At 38.6% G+C, this 17780-nt stretch overlaps 1 protein-coding gene across 6 annotated transcripts in view; it reads left to right on the top strand.

Annotated features, from left to right (window-relative positions):
- The window catches only part of HSDL2 (hydroxysteroid dehydrogenase like 2), a 103108-nt gene that overhangs the window by 14408 nt on the left and 70920 nt on the right, over positions 1–17780 (top strand). For 2 of the 6 annotated variants that reach the window (XM_027105199.1, XM_027105196.1), the window contains exon 1: positions 4491–4761. The exons of 1 other annotated variant lie outside the window; for it this stretch is intronic. Coding sequence is in view for 4 of the 5 variants with exons in the window: in XM_027105196.1 (XP_026960997.1) it covers positions 4745–4761 (17 nt within the window). In the remaining variant the exon portion in view is untranslated. Of the gene's footprint in view, positions 1–4490; positions 4762–7380; positions 7516–17780 lie in introns of those variants that run through there. 3 more of the 6 variants (XM_027105195.1, XM_027105193.1, XM_027105197.1) reach the window with 3 other exon arrangements.

The following is a 17780-nucleotide window of genomic DNA, read 5'->3' as shown; positions in this document are numbered from 1 at the left end:
ACCACAACGAAGAGTAGCCCCTGCTCACCGCAACTAGAGAAAGCCCACACACAGCAACAAAGACCCAATGCAGCCAAAAATAAATAAATATTTTTAAAAAGGAAAACATCCCAAAAAACAAGCCAACAGAGCAAAAAAGTGGAATATGGCGTGGTCCACACACCCACTCCACTACTTGCACTCATGAGAGGGAGCAGTTGTCTGCTGAGGGAACTGTTTCCTGGAATTCTACAAGATGGCCAAGCTGCAAAGTGAGGAAAACTCACAGTGTGCCTTTGAGCAGGGGGAGAATTAGAAAGCTAGGTGGGAGACTCAGGAGGGTTCTGAGACAACTGCTCCCCAACCCCAAACTTTCTTTCATATGTTATAGGAGAAAGTTCACCCTTGAAGGAGCTATGGAAAGGGGAAGGCTAGTTCTGCTCGTGGTTGCAAGATAGATGCAGCTGTTCCAAGCATCACATCCAGAAATAACAATAGAAGAAAAGAGGCAATCTATTCTGTGGTCTCTTTAAGAAAGAAAAAACTTTAAGAAAATCTTTCCGAGCAGACCTCACATTTGCCAGAACTAGAAAACACCAGCTGCTAAACAAGGCATTGACTGGTGAACAATGATGTACACACAAAGGCTTTTATTGCAATATTGTTTATAATATAGACAGTATTGAAACACCTTAAAATGTCCATCACAAATGGTAAAATTAATATGGAGTACATTCATGTAAAAAAACTATGCACCTAAGATAGGCTGGGAACTGGGATGTGGGACCCTTTACTGCACAAATGTCTCCTCCAGCAACAGAATACAGAGAAACTATAAGGGACTAAAAATAACTGCATGCATGGCAGCGGAGTGATTAGGAACAATGTTACAAAAAGGCCACAAACCGACTGCCACTTGTGAAGTGCCTGGAGCAGAAGCAGGGTACTGCGCATGATCCCTGCACACAGCACCACCACGGGGGTGGGCAGACCATCTAAGCCGCCCCTCCTGCCCGATTCACCATCTGCCCCTACTCTCGCTCTATTTAAGGAACCAGCCCACCCTCCTTGGAGAGTGAGCAAGGGCACCTGTTTCTTGTTTTCACTCCCAATAAAGCCTTGCCTGAATTTCTCCTCTGGCCTCTTATCAATTTCTATTGATTAAAGAGTCCAAGGACCCAGGTTGGTAACACACCTATTAAAAAAAAAGTTAAGGTGAACTTTTGGGTATAAACTTGGAAAGATGTTTATGATACATTAAGTAAAACAAAAAAAGTTTCCAAAACAATAGAATATATATAATTTCCCCCATGCTTTTTTAAAATCAATCAAAATCTATATAAAAATTTCGAAGTCTTAAAGGATACATGCCGAACCGTTAACAATGATTATCTCTGAAGGGTGATATTAGAAACTTTCACTTTCTTTAGTTGTTGGAATAATGTATTATCAGAAAAATATAGACATTAAAATACAGCAATGAAGTTAATATCCAACATTTACTAATTAAATGACTGGCAACAATTCACTGAGCAATAAAAGGTGCAGTTAGGGGTCCTATTGGGAAGATTTGGTACCTTGTCAGAAGCAACTGCTATACCCTCAAAACCCCAAGGATTTCCCTTGGGGTGAAAGGAATGGAAAGTTTCAACAGATCCCTGACTCTTCCAATGCGCTTGAAAGCATCTGCTGTTAGTCACATTGGGTTGCTGGCCTTTGACCAGCAGTTAGTAATTTTATATTTGACTGAAGAAGCCTAGAATATCTTAAAAAGCAAGTTGAAAAATCACAACGGCAAATTACAACACACTAAAGCAGTGTTTTCCAAATGGTAGGTTATGATCCAAGAATGAGGCATTGAAATAACTTTGTAGGTTATGATCAACTGAAAAAAAAAAAACCAAAAAACGGGGTACTACATAATAGATTCAAATAAAATAGAAAACCGTGTACAGGGTCTGGATGAGAAATTTATGTATGTGGGCTGTGGTCAACAAATTTTAATTCTACACTGCATTCTACACTTTAAGAAAATATACCCTTATGCAAGGTCAGGGTTAGAAGAGTCCTAATTTGACAGTAAGATTAAACTTGTTTTCAGTGTCATATCCTTTGATATTTCAATTCAAGTTGGCATTTTCACTCTCCTATGTATTTGAAAAGCACTTTTTAAAACTGGAGAATTAAACTTAATAGGCTTTTTTTTGGCTGTGCCACGCGGCTTGTGGGATCTTAGTTCCCCGACCAGGGATCAAACCCCCACCCTCGGCAGTGAGAGCGCAGAGTCCTAACCACTGGACCGCCAGGGAAGTCCCAAACTTGATAGACTGTATTTATTTATTTATTATTTATTTATTTGGCTGCGCCAGCTCTTAGTTGTGGCACGCCGGATCTTTGTTGTGGCGTGCGGGATCTTTTGTTGCGGTGCTTGGGCTCAGTAGTTGTGGCGCAAGGGCTTAGTTGCCCCACAGCATGTGGGATCTCAGTTCCCTGACCAGGGATCGAAACTGGAAGGCGGATTCTTAACCACTGGACCACCAGGGGAGTCCCTTGATAGACTTTAGAAGTCACAAAAAGTGAAGGTAAGTTTGACTATTTATGACAATTTGTTCTAATGATAAAAAGTATTTCTTTAAGGAATTTAAAATTTATGCCTCCTCTTATTTCCCCTTTATGAGGGTCCTATAAGGAACCTCATGCTATTTTTGGCTTAATCCAAGTCAGATTATAACGTCACAATATTGTTAATAAATTAACATTTTGCAGTATTGTATAACTGTGAATTTTAAAATACCAGTGCCATCTAGTGGTTACTCTCAAGAAGTTTCCTCTCTCTTGGTTATACACTCAAGAGTGGAATTGCTCTTTTGTAGGTAGATACCCAGTAGCTGGTAACCATACTTTAACCTTTGGGGAAACTGCAAAACTGTTTTCCAAAGTGACTGTGCCATTTTACATTCCCACCAGCAATGTATGAGGGTTCCAATTTCTCTACATCTTGGCCAACACTTAGTATTTTCCATCTTTTCTATTATAGCAATCCTAGTGGATGTAAAGTGGAATCTCACTGGTTTTGATTTGTATTTCCCTAATAACTATTGCTGTTGGGCATCTTTTCATGTGCTTGCTTGTTCGTTTATCTTCTTTGGAGAAATGTCTATTGAGGTCCTTTGCTCACGTTTAAATTGGAGGTTCATCTTTTTGTTGCTGAGTTGTAAAAGTTCTTTATAGATTCTGGATACTAGACATTGTCAGATATATGATTTGCAAATGTTTTCTTTCATTCTGTAGGTTGCCTTCACTTTCTTGAATGAGTGGAGAGTAAGCTTTTTCATCTAACAGTCCCTATCAACACACTCTCTAAAACACCTAACATTTACAATAGTCTAAAGAACTCATTAGTGGGGACTTCCCTGGCGGTCCAGTGGTTAAGAATCTGGGCTTCCACTGAAGGGGGCACACGTCTGATCCCTGGTCGGGGAACTAAGAGCCCCTATGCCGGCCAGTGCGGCCAAATAATAAATAAATATGAAGATAACCTTTAAGGAAAAAAAAAACCCACCACATTGATTACTCCTTGTTCCTTCTACATAAGCAGAGAACGTGCCTTTTTTTTGCCCCACTGTATCTCCAGTGACCAGCACCCACTCGGTGCTAATATTTCTTGAATAAGTAAATTCCTCCGGAGTCTCTAAGGACCGTATCACAGATCTCAAATTCAAATGCCTATGAGACTGGCAAGTGATATAAATGAATAAATAGACGTTTAGGGCTTGTAATAAAAGAGAGAGTACATATCCTATTTCCAGGTTACCTTTTTTTTTTTTTCTAGGTTACTTTATCTACTCACATAACCTCATCATCGTGCTCTACCTCTTCAAAATAGAATTTTTTCACGTCTACCTAAAAATATTATGCCGGTCTCTAGTTCATTAGAGTAGCTGAGTTATGTCCAAGGTATACTACCAAAAGCAATACCGGCTCCCAGAATTCACCTTATTCCACCGAGTCTGGGAATTTCCTCGCCGAGATACTGGCTAAGAGTCGAAAAATCAGAGTTAACTTAGTTCTTCGGTGCGACTATTGCAGATCTCTGATCCAGAAGCTGCCCCTCACCACAGAGCTGTTTATCTATAGTCCGGCCGGCTTTAGTCCAGATTTCGCGGGAGAGTCGAAATGCGCCGCTGGCCGGAAGAGTGCTTATCTGCCCAGGAAAAGCGTTCCTAAGAGGGGCCTCCGAGGGCGCGCGTGCAGCTGGGCAGGCGTCCAGGTGCCGGCGTGGACGGCGAGGGGACCGAGAGCCAAAGTCCGCTGAGAAGCCGCACCTCAGCCCTCAAGGTCCCTGGTGCACGACTCAAACGCCCCCCACGCCCCCAACCCGGCAAAGGAACTCAGCGCTGCGGCGAGGAACCCTTCACAGGCCGGGGAAAGGTGTACTCAGCGGCTGACGCGTCCAGCATTCTACCCGCGGGCTGGAGACCAATTGTCACCGTAGAGCCCCCGCAAGAGAGGCGGGGCGGAGTTGTCTCTCACAGCGCTTGCGCTTAGGGTCGGTTTCCAGGGGCCAGGCAGGCGGGAGGCGGAAACCAGCGCCGAGCGCCACGGAGGCCCACGGCGTGCGCAGGCGCACTCAGCCACCTTCCGTTTCTTGGAGCGCCCAATTCCCCCGCAGACCTCGGGGCGGGGCCAAGTGCGGGGAGAAGTCACCCTCTCAGTATCCGCTCGCTGAGGTCGTTGTCGCCACCGCCTCCAATCTGCAACAGTCATGTTGCCCAACACGGGGTAAGGGGAATCGGGAGCCGTGGGGAAGAAACCCCGCCGGGCGAAGTGGATGGCATGGGTGGCCCGGCCCCCGCGGTGGGAGGGTTAATGAAGCTGCCCGGCGAGGTCTGGAACGCTGGTCCGCGCTGGACACAGTGTTCCTCGAATCTGCGGTAACTTGTGAAAAGTAACGCAGAGTTGTGTACTTCAGGGTGGCAGTCATGTTACAATCTCTTCCACAGGTAAAGGATCCAGAGTGAGGTGTCCCGCCGACCCCAAGGCGGGTCCCACTTTGGGTTTAGCAGTAGCTGCGTGCCTTGCCGAAGGCCGCGAGTTCTAGGTGAAAGGTCACTGGAACACTTGTGCGCCTAATGAGTCTCCACTTATTCGGAACGCTCGATTCTGGAAGAAGAAAATAATGGGGTGTTTAAAAAGGGATTTCAAATTAGTAACAAACTAAACTAATCTTAAAATATGGGTATCTTTGGGGGGGACTTTTTTCACTTTTAAAAGATATGTAGTTGTAAAATACACATAAGGAAAAATTTGCCACCTTAACCATTTTAAGTGTACGGTTGGTTAAGTAGTGTTAAGTATGTTTGCATTGTTGTGCAACCAATTTGCAGAACTTTTTCGACTTGAGAAACAAACTCTATACCAGTTAAACTACTCCTCCACCCCCGTCTCATTCTGTTTTGTTGCTATACTGTATGGGTGTTTTGAGCTGAGTGCCAAGTCCGTTTTGTAATTTGCTTGAAACACATAGGTACGTTGCCAAAACACTTAAACAGCTCAGAAGGTTGAGTTTCCTTATCCTTAACTTTCAGCCTCCTACTTACTCTCTGGTAGGTTTTCAAAAATATTCTGTGCATTTATAAATATATTTGGGTACCGAGTCCTGAACACACACACACACACCCCACTTTAAAAAATAGTAGCAAAGTCCCTTCTGGGCCTTGGTATTTTTAGCTAATATGTCTTGGAACATATTTTCAGTACATGTTGATCTTCCTCCCTTTTAGTAGTTACATGGTGTTCTGTTTGTTTAACCAACAAACAATCATTGGATACCAGATCATTTCTAGTTTTTTGTTACTCTGTCTTTGCTGCAATGATTATCCTTGTATTCACCTGTTTGCACATATTTGAGTGTATCCATATGATAAATTCTTGGAAATGAAGCTGTTGGATCAAAGAGTATAGGTAATTAAAATTTTGATAGCTAATACCAATAGCCTTCCAAAGAGATTGCACATCCAAAAGGATGAATGAGATTTCCTAGTCCAACACGTTGGCAAACAGCAAAATGTTTGATAATAAAAATATTTGTTTTGATAATAAAAATCTAACTAGAGAAAAAAATGGCACCTCATTATAGTTAAAATTTGTATCAAAGAGTGAGGATGAGGATCTTTTTATATGTTTAAAGCAGCAGTTCTCATCAAGGAGCAATTTTGACCCCCATAGGACATTTGGCAATATCTGGGAACATTTTTGATTGTCACAATTGAGGGGGGTTGCTACTGGTGTCTAATAGGTGGAGTCCAGAGATGCTGGTAAACATAATGGACAGGATAGCCTCCTTCAGCAAAGAATTATCTTGTCCAAAATGTCTTTAGTAGTGTAGAGATTGAGAAATCCTGGTTTAAAGCCAGCTGTGTATCTTTTTCTTTGCCTGGCTTACACAATTAGGTTTTTGATTGACCTCTAAGCTCTCTAGTGTAAAAATATTTGTTCTATATCATATGTGTTAGAAATGTTTTTCTCTGTTTTTTTCATTGCATCGAGTTTGATTATCCAATTTGTTTACCATGCAGAAACATGTCCTTTTATCAAGTCAGAGTTATCAGTCTATTCTTTTTTTTTTTTGGCTGCACCCTGTGGCATGCGGATCTTAGTTCCCTGACCAGGGATGAACCTGCACCCTTGGCAGTGTAAGCACGGAGTCCTAACCACTGGACGGCCAGGGAATTCCCCTCAATCTATTCTTTTAAAGTTTTTGTGTTTTTGTGACAAAGCTATAAGGCCATCTTAAACTAAGTTTTTTGTTTTATAATTTTTAAGTATTCTTTTAGTATTTCTGTGGGGTTTTTTCCCCACTCAGATTTTTATCTACCTGAAATGAAATACTGTTTTGCATACTATTTTGGCATAGGAAGTGAGTTAGGAAACCCCCTTATTTTGGTTCAGATGGCTGGCTGTGCAGTTGTTCCAGCACCATTGGCTGACTAGTTATTTTTTTCTTTCTATTAGAAATTCCACCTCTGAATTCTTGTATATCTAGGGGTCTTTTTTAAAATTCTATTACGTTGGTCTGTCTATTCATGTACCAGTACTAAACTATTTTAATTGCTCTAGTTTTATAAAATGCTTTAGTATCTTGGAAAGCTAGTTCCTGCCTCATTTGGATTTCTTCTCAGAATTTTAAGTGATTGTTTTTCTTTCCTAAAACAGATAAAAGTTTCATCACATTTACCATGATTTTGAGGTCCTAGAGAATTTTGGTAAATTGTAGTGTAGGTTAACTCTACTTCAGCAAGTTTTAGGCATCTACCAATAGTACTGAGGAATTTGGAACCTTTTTTCTTTCTTGCCTTATATACTCTGGTTCTAATGCTTTACAGATGGAGGAGTTCCTTAGTAGTACTAAGGTCCGGTCTTCAGGTTAAGAGGAAAGCTGCCTTTGCCCTTCTTTCTGCCAATTCCTGAGACCTTGAGCATGAAAATGTCCTTTATCCTACTGGGAATGAATCCAACTAAACCAAAGGCAAAGGGGTAGACCTTTTTTTTTTCTCTCTCTTTGCTTCCTCATTTCTTTTTTTTTTTTAATTTATTAAAAAATTTGTTTTTATTTATTTATTTTATTGAAGTATAGCTTATTTATAATGTTGTGTTAATTTCAGCTGTATAGCAAAGTAATTCAGTTATACATATATCACACACATGCATTCTTTTTCATATTCTTTCCCATTATGGTTTATCACAGGATATTGAATATAGTTCCCTGTGCTATATAGAACCTTGTTGTTTATCCATCCTGTATATAATACTTTGCATCTGCTAGGGATAGGGCTTTTTAAAGCAACAATTGGGACATTTCCATCTAAATACTCACGTTTAAAAAAATCATTTTAACACTCTATGCATACTCCCTTTTGTATAAAAAGAAGGGAAAATTATACACACATACACACATGATGTGTCTTATGTATGTGTGTGTGTGTTTGCATATTTTTCAAAACAAAAATATGAGAAGGATAAGCTAGAAATTAAGGAATCTAGTTACCTATAGGCAAGGGATTGAACTTCTTTGAATATACACATTTATAAGTTTTGACTTTTAAATCACATACGTGTTTTACAACATCGCTCATCAAAGATGAGGGGAAAGAGGTAAGCTAAAATGGAATGCTACCATAAACAGAGGAACTTAACTATATGTCGTTTTTCACATAAACATACATAGAAAAATAATTCAATTCTTTTTTATACTTTTAGCTCTCCAATTAAAGATTGTTTATTTGCTTATCTATTTATTTATTATTTATTTTGGCTGCGCCAGGTCTTAGTTGCAGCACGCAGGATCTTTGTTGCAGCATGCAGGCTTCTTAGTTGCGGCACGAATAATTTTAACATAGTAATTTGTACACTCTTAGAGGGATTTGCTCTAAAGACAAAAAGAGTGCAAAGAGGGACTGCCCTGTGGTGCAGTGGATAAGACTCCACGCTCCCAATGCAGGGGACCCAGGTTTGATCCCTGGTCAGGGAACTAGATCCCACATGCATGCCACAACTAAGGAGCCCGCCTGCTGCAACTAAGACGCAGCGCAACCAAATAAATGAATAAATAAATAAATAATGAGAGGAGAATGGGGAGCATCTATGCAAAAAAAAGTATAACTTTAAAAGAAGAAAAAAGAGTGCAAAGAAATCTTGAACTTTACTTAGTAGATTTATTATTGGTAGTGGTATTAGTGTAGTGATTTGAATACTATTGTGTCTTACAGTATACAGTGTACCTACCTCTTGTTGGTCTGCTTCTTTAACAGAAGAACAGATGAGGATCCTTACTCCTCTCAGCCACGGGCGAGAGTGCTACTGGAGTCTTTTTCTATCCCCTAAACTGGCTCTGGGAGCTCTTGTCCTTTTTTCTTCCAGAAAGCCATGTCTCTGTCAGAATCCCATTCTTGTCAAAAAAACTGTTAAAGTCTTGGATTTCTGTTTATCGTATTTAACCTAGAAAGTTTAACATGTATGTAACTTACCAATGTCTAAAGTAAAAAAGTTTTACCATTTTCCCAAACGATACAAGTACCTAGAAAAGTTGAACTCCAGTCACTCGGTTTTTAATTTACGTTATTGTAACAATATATTTTAATTCTATCTTTTTAACCTCCAAAATACTATTATTTATTATATTATTTATATTATTATAATCATCATTATAAATACTTTTTTAGATTTCCGTACTTAATTTACTAATATCTTTGGCTTTTATTCCTTCTAGCACCTCAGACCTTCAATCTGGGAACACTTTTCTTCTTTCTGTAGTAAATAAGGCATGAGAAAGAAAGAAAAAATATTTGGATTGGACTGAAAGAAACAATGCTGTCATTATTTGCAGATAATACGATTACATAGAAAACCAAAATAATGTATAACTAAATTATTAGATTTAATAAGAGTTTGACAAATTTTCAGGGTACAAAAGTAAATGAGGAGAATTCGATTTCTGCACACAAGCAAAAATCAACAAGAAATACAGTACAATGGCAGTAAAAATGAGAAGTTCAAAATCCAGAATATGGGCTGTACTACAGGACAAATGATCTATATTTTTCAGCCAATAAATGGCATAAAGAAAATGGAAAGGGGAGCTGTTATAGATTAAAAGAGACTTATAAGATATACAGGCATACCTAGTTTTATTGTTTTTAACCTTTATTGTGCTTTGCAGATATTGTGTGTTTTACAAACTGAAAGTTTGTGGCAACCGTGCTTTGATGGTTAGCATTTTTTAGCAATGAAGTATTTTTTATTTAAGATATGTACATTTTTTTTAGACATAGTACTATTGCACACTTAACAGAGTACAGTGTAGACATAACATTTATATGCACTGGGAAACCAAAAAATTTGTGTGACTCGCTTTATTTCAATATTCACTTTATTGTAGTGGTTTGGAACTGAACTTACAATATCTCGAGGTATATCTGTAACAAATTAATGCAATGTGAAGTCCTGACAGGATCCTGATTTGATCAAACCAACTGTAAAAAGACATTTTTGAGATAGTTGTTAAACTTTGCATATGGATAGGTACTAGTTGATATTGAGGAATTATTGTCAATTTTTTTAGTTGTGATAATGATATTGTTATATAAAAGTTAGAAATGCATACTGAAGCATTTATAGGTGAGATTATATGACTTCTGAGATTGGCTTTCTGATTATCACTTTCAAATTTTGATAATTGTTGAATTGTTAAATAAAAATGGGAGCTTATTTTAGTATTTTCTCTATTTTTGAATATATTTGAAAACATCATAATAAAAATTTAAAAATGGTCTTTAAGCATCTTTGCGTTGTTAGTTGCAAGGGAAAGAATAGTAATTACACAGTGGAAAAATCTGATAACACCGTGGTTGGATGGCCAAAATTAACATTACATTTGATTACAGAGAGACACTGTGTAGTTTCAGGTGTGAAATAGAAAGCAATACCATGTTAATGGATTGGAGCACTCAGTGTCATAAAGATGTCAGTTCTTCCCACATTGAATTCTAGAATCAGTACAGTTTCTATCAAAATCCCAACTGATTTTGCTTGTGCAATTAAATAAGCTGGTTCTAAAATATATGTGGAAAGATAATGGTCCAAGTATATCCAAGAAAGCTGTTATATTTAAGACAGTGCAATCCATGTAGCCAAATGGAGCAGAATAGAGAGGCTAGATACAGATCTGTATATTTAGGGAGACTCAGTCTATGACAAAGCTGACATTAAAGATCTGTGGGAATGATGGACTTTTCAGACTGGGACAGTTGGTTAGCCATATGGGGGAAAATGTAGTTGGAGGCCTACCTCAATTCCTATACAAAAATTCATTCTATGTAGATTAAAGATAAAAATTTAAAAGATAAACCATAAAATTTTTGGAAGAAAATTAATACAATTTTGGTTACAGATGGATTTCTTAACCCCAAAAGCATTGGCTGTAAAAGAAAAGATTCATAAATTCTGCTATATGAAAATAATTTCTGCTCATCAAAATATACTATAATTGTGAAAAGGAAGCCACAAATGAAAAGATTTTAAATCTTTAAAAGCTTGTAGGCTTTTGCGAGTCATTAGGAAAAAAGTCAACCATGTAGAAAGATGAGCAAAATAAATTACTAGGAATTACTCAGAAGAAGGAACATAGTGACTATTAACATGAAAATGTATTCACCCTTATTAGTAATAAGGGAAATGTAAATTAAAACCATACTGAGATACTATTTCATACGTACCAGATTGTCAAAAATTTTAAATGTCTGACATCAAGTGTTGGGGAGGTGTGGAGCTGCAGGAACTCGTACTCATATATTGCTGCTGGTAGGAGTATTAACCACTTTGAAGGAGGTTTGGCATTATTTGGGAAAGTTGAACTTCAGCACGTGTTTCAGTTACCTATTGCTTTAACAAACCACCCTAAAACTTAATGGTTTGAAATGACAATGCTTTATTATTATTCACACTTCTCTGGGTTGACTGGGTTCTTCTGCTCTATATAGTATAAGTTGAAGTCATTCATATGGCTCCTTTTAGCTGGATTCTTGACTGGGGCTGAAACATCCTAAATGACCTCTTACCCTCCAGGGCCTCTCTCCCATGGCCTCTCATCAGTTGATAATCTGTCTCTCTTCTTTACAGCATAGCATTTGGCTTCCAGGAGAAAATGGAAACTACCAGCCATTTTATAGCATGGTCTTGGAAATTCCAGAATATCATTTCATCATATTCTATTGCTCAAAAAAGTCATAAGGTGAACCCAGACTCAAGGGGAAGGGGAAAATATACTCCTTCTCTTGATGGAAGGGATGCCAAAGGATTTGTGGTCATGTTTAATCTACAACTGTGTCCTGTAATCCGGCAGTTTCACCCGTAGGTGTATGCCCTAGAGAAACTCATGCACATGTGACTGGAAAAAGTGTACAAGATTATTTTTAGCACCATTGTTCATAATAGAAAAAAAAAAACCTGGAAACGATCCCCAAAGTCCATAAACAGTAGAATGAATAAGTACGTTATAGTATGTTCATATGTGAAATATTGTATATTAATTAAAATAAGTGTAACTATTTGCACCAAAATATGGGTAAGTCTCCAAACCATGTTTTGTGAAAGAAGCAAGTCATAGAGTAACATATACTGTATGAATCTATTATATAAAGTTCAACATTAGGCAAAAATTAAACAGTTTATTGTTCAGATCATGGTTAGGCAAACTTTATCTGTAAAGGTCCAGATAGTAAATATTTTAGATTTCCTGGGCAAGAGGCAAAATTGGAGATATTATGTAGGTGTAAGAGATGTATCTATAACATCACATATAAGAGATGTATGTATAATGAGAGAAAACCAATTTCCACGGTATTTTTTAATTGGTGAAATTCAAAATAAGTACTTTTTTTGTAATACATATCTACTAATGACAAGAATGAAATTCTTTTCTGGGGAGAAGGAAGAGTGTGTTGGTTTCCTAGGGCTGCCGTAACAAAATACCACCAATTGAGTGGCTTTAAACAAATTTATTTTCTTAAAGTTCTGGAGGCTGGAAGTATGAAGTCCAGGTGTTAGCAGGGCCATGCTCTGATATTCTGGGTAGAATTCTTCCTTACCTCTTCCTAGCTTCTGGTGATAGCTGGCAGTCCTTGTGTTCTTAGCTTGTAGCTGCTTTGTTCCCGTCTCTGCCTCTGTCATCATGTGGTATCCTCCTTGTGTGTCTGTCTTTACATAGTCTTTCCTCCTCTTAAAGAGACAGCAGTCATATTGGATTAAGGATCCACCCTACTCCAGTATGACCTCATTATAACTAATCACATCTGCAGCAACCCTGTTTCCAAATAAGGTCTCATTCGGGGGTACTGGAGGTTAAGACTTCAACATATCCTAACATTTTGGTAGATATAATTCAATCTGTGACAGGGAGGTACAATTGTATTTTGGTGAATACAGTTCAAGCCATAACAGGGAGATAATGTTTTGCTTAATTGGGGTTCAAAATTGGTGTTCCCTATCATCAAATTGATCATAAATGTTCATCTGTGAAAATGATTCTTCACTCTAGGACTATGCACAAAGCAGATGGAGGGTTGGGTTTAGTCCTGGGCTTAGACATAGATATGTAAGTGTTAGGAATAGTAAAAAAACAAGGGAATGAGTAATAATATTTAAAGTAGTTGTGAGAGGAGATTGGTTCAAGACGGTGGAGTAGAAGGACATGCGCTCACTCCCTCTTGGGAGAGCACTGGAATCACAACTACCTGCTGAATAATCATCGACAGGAAGACACTGGAAATCAACAAAAAAGATACTCCACATCCAAAGACAAAGGAGGAGCCGCAATGAGACGGTAGGAAGGGTGCAATCACAATAAAATCAAATCCCATAACTGCTGGGTGGGTGACTCACAAACTGGAGAATGATTATACCCCAGAAGTCCACCCACTTGAGTGAAGGTTCTGAGCCCCACGTCAGGCTTCCCAACCTGGGGGTCTGGCAACGAGAGGAGGAATTCCCAGAGAATCAGACTTTGAAGGCTAGTGGGATTTGATTGCAGGACTTCGAGAGGACTGGGGGGAACAGAGACTCCACTCTTGGAGGGCACACACAAAGTAGTGTGCACACCAGGACCCGGCAGTAGGAGCAATGACCCCATAGGAGACTGAACCAGACCTACCTGCTAGTGTTGGAGGGTCTCCTGCAGAGGCAGGGGAAAGCTGTGACTCACTGCAGGGACAAGGACACTAGCAGTAGAAGTTCTGGGAAGTACACCCTGGCGTGAGCCCTCCGGGAGTGCGCCATTAGCCCCACCAAGGAGCCTGTGGGCTCTGGTGCTAGGTCGCCTCAGGCCAAACAACCAGTAGGGAGGGAACTCAACTGCACCCATCAGCAGACAAGTTTTACTGAGCTCTGCCAGGGCAATACCCAGCTCTACCCACCACCAGTTCCTTGCATCAGGAAGCTTGCACAACCCTCTTAGGTAGCCTCATCCGCCAGAGGGCAAACAGCATAAGCAAGAAGAACTACAATCCTGCAGCCTGTGGGGAAAAAAACCACATTCACAGAAAGAAAAGATGAAAAGGCAGAGGACTAGGTACCAGATGAAGGAACAAGATAACCCCACCCCCCCCCCACCAAAAAAACTAAATGAAGTGGAGATAGGCAACCATTCAGAATAATGATACTGAAGATGATCCAGGACCTTGGAAAAATAATGGAGGCAAAGATTGAGAAGATGCAAGAAATGTTTAACAAAGACCTAGAAGAGTTAAAGAACAAACACCTAGAAGAATTAAAGAACAAACAGATGAACAATACAATAACTGAAATTAAAAATACACTAGAAGGAATCAATAGCAGAGTAACTGAGGCAGAAGAACAGATAAGTGACCTGAAAGACAGAATGGTAGAATTCACTGCCGCAGAACAAATAAATAAAGAATAAAGAAAAAAGAACGAAAATAAATGAAGACCGCCTAAGAGACCTCTAGGACAACATTAAATGCACCAACATTCGCATTATAGGGGTCCCAGAAGGAGAAGAGAGAGAGAAAGGACCCGAGAAAATATTTGAAGAGATTATAGTCAAAAACTTCCCTAACATGGGAAAGAAAATAGCCACCCAAGTCCAGGAAGCGTGGAGAGTCCCAGGCAGGATAAACCCAAGGAGAAACACACTGAGACACATAGTAAACAAATTGATAAAAAAGACAAACATTATTAAAAGCAACAAGGGAAAAACGACAAATGACATACAAGGGAACTCCCATAAGGTTAACAGCTGATTTCTCAGCAGAAACTCTACAAGCCAGAAGGGAGTGGCACGATATTTAAAGTGATGAAAGGGAAGAACTGACAACCATGATTACTCTGTCTGGCAAGGATCTCATTCAGATTCGACCAAGAAATCAAAGCTTTGCAGACAAGCAAAAGCTAAGAGACTTCAGCACAGCACCACCAAACCAGCTCACAACAGATGCTAAAGGAACTTCTCTAAGTGGAAAAAACAGAAGAAAAGGACCTACAAAAACTAACCCCAAACAATTAAGAAAATGGTAATAGAAACATACATATTGATAGTTACCTTAAATGTGAATGGATTAAATGCTTCAACCAAAAGACACAGGCTTGCTGAATGGATACGAAAACAAGATCCATATATATGCTGTCTAAAAGAGACCCACTTCAGACCTAGGGATACATACAGACTGAAAGTGAGGGGATGGAAAAAGATATTCCATGCAAATGGAAATCAAAAGAAAGCCAGAGTAGCAATACTCATATCAGATAAAATAGACTTTAAAATAAAGAATGTTACAAGGGACAAGGAAGGACACTACATAATGATCAAGGTATCAATCCAAGAAGAAGATATAACAATTAGAAATATATATGCACCCAACATAGGAGCACCTCAATACATAAGGCAACTGCTAACAACTATACAAGAGGAAATTGACAGTAACAATAATACTGGGGGACTTTAACACCTCACACCAATGGACAGATCATCCAGACAGAAAATTAATAAGGAAACACAAGCTTTAATTGACACAAGAGACCAGATAGATTTAACTGATATTTATAGGACATTCCATCTGAAAACAGCAAATTACAGTTTCTTTTCAAGTGCTCATGGAACACTCTCCAGCATAGATCACATCTTGGGTCACAAATCAAGCCTTGGTAAATTTAATAAAATTGAAATCATAACCAGCATCTTTTCCGACCACAACGCTATGAGATTAGAAATCAATTGCAAGGAAAAAAACGTAGAAAACACACACATGGAGGCTAAACAATACCTTACTCAATAATCAAGAGATCACTGAAGAAATCAAAGAGGAAATCAAAATTACCTAGAGACAAATGACAATGAAAACACAATGATGGAAAACCTATGGAATGCAGCAAAAGCAGTTCTCAGAGGGAAGTTTATAGCAATACAAACCTACCTCAAGAAACAAGAAAAATCTCAAACAATCTAACCTTACACCTAAAGGAACTAGAGAAAGAAGAACAAACAAAACCCAAAGTTAGTAGAAGGAAAGAAATCATAAATATCAGAGGAGAAATAAATGAAACAGAAAACAATAGCAAAGACCAATACAAGTAAAAGAAGGTTCTTTGAGAAGATAAACGAAATTGATAAACCTTTAGCCAAACTCTTCAAGAAAAAGAGGGAGAGGACTAAAATCAATAAAATTAGAATTGAAAAAGGAGAAGTTACAACAGACACCTCAGAAATACAAAGCATCCTAAGAGACTAGTACAAGCAGCTCTATGTCAATAAAATGGATGACCTGGAAGAAATGGACAAATTCTTAGAAAGGTATAACCTTCCAAGACTGAACCAGGAAGAAATAGAAAATATGAACAGACCAATCACAAGTAATAAAATTGAAGCTGATTAAAAATCTTCCAACAAAAGTCCAGGACCAGATGGCTTCACAGGTGAATTATATCAAACATTTAGAGAAGAGCTAACACCCATCCTTCTCAAACTCTTCCAAAAAATTGCAGAACACTCCCAAACTCATTCTACGAAGCCACCATCATGCTGATACCAAAACCAGACAAAGATACTACAAAAAAAGAAAATTTGAGACCAATATCACTCATGAATATAGATGCAAAAATCCTCAACAAAATACTAGCAAACAGAATCCAACAGCACATTAAAAGGATCATACGCCATGATCAAGTGGGATTTACCCTAGGGATGCAAGGATTCTTCAATATATGCAAATCAATCAATGTGATACACCATATTAACAAATTGAAGAATAAAAACCACATGATCATCTCAATAAATGCAGAAAAAGCTTTTGACAAAATTCAACACCCATTTATGATAAAAACTCTCCAGAAAGTGGGCATAGAGGGAACCTACTTCAACATGATAAAGGCCATATATGACAAACCCAGAGCAAACATCATTCTCAATGGTGAAAAACTGAAAGCATTTCCTCTATGATCAGGAACAAGACAAGGAGGTCCACTCTCACCACTATTATTCAACATAGTTTTGGAAGTCCTAGCCACAGCAATCAGAGACAAAAAAGAAAAGGAATCCAAGTTGGAAAAGAAGTAAAACTGTCACTGTTTGCAGATGACACGATACTATACATAGAGAACCCTAAAGGTGCCACCAGAAAACTACTAGAGCTAATCAATGAATTTGGTAAGGTTGCAGGATACAAAATTAATGTGCAGAAATCTCGTGCATTCCTATACACTAACAACTAAAGATCAGAAGAGAAATTAAGGAAACAATCCCATTCACCACTGCAACAAAAAGAATAAAATACCTAGGAATAAATCTACCTAAGGAGGCCAAAGACCTGTACTCAGAAAACTATAAGACACTGATGAAAGAAAGCAAAGATGACACAAACAGATGTAGAGATATGCCATGTTCTTGGATTGGAAGAATCAATATTGTAAAAATGACTATACTACCCAAAGCAATCTACAGATTCAATGCGATCCCTATCAAGCTACCAATGACATTTTTCACAGAACTAGAACAAAAAATGTTACAATTTGTATGGAAACACAAAAGATCCCGAATAGCCAAAGTAATCTTGAGAAAGAAAAACGGAGCTGGAGGCATCAGGCTCCCTTACTTCAGACTATACTACAAAGCTACAGTAATCAAGGCAGTATGGTACTGGCTCAAAAACAAATATAGATCAATGGAACAGGATAGAAAGCCCAGAGATAAACCCACGCACTTATGGTCACCTTATGTTCGATTAAGGAGGCAGGAA

This window comes from Aethalodelphis obliquidens, unplaced genomic scaffold, assembly GCF_003676395.1.
Source record: "Aethalodelphis obliquidens isolate GAN/ISIS:26980383/991018 unplaced genomic scaffold, ASM367639v1 scaffold7, whole genome shotgun sequence".
Lineage (NCBI taxonomy): Eukaryota > Metazoa > Chordata > Mammalia > Artiodactyla > Delphinidae > Aethalodelphis > Aethalodelphis obliquidens.
Note: the sequence above shows the minus strand (reverse complement) of the source record. Positions and strands in the feature narration are given on the sequence as shown.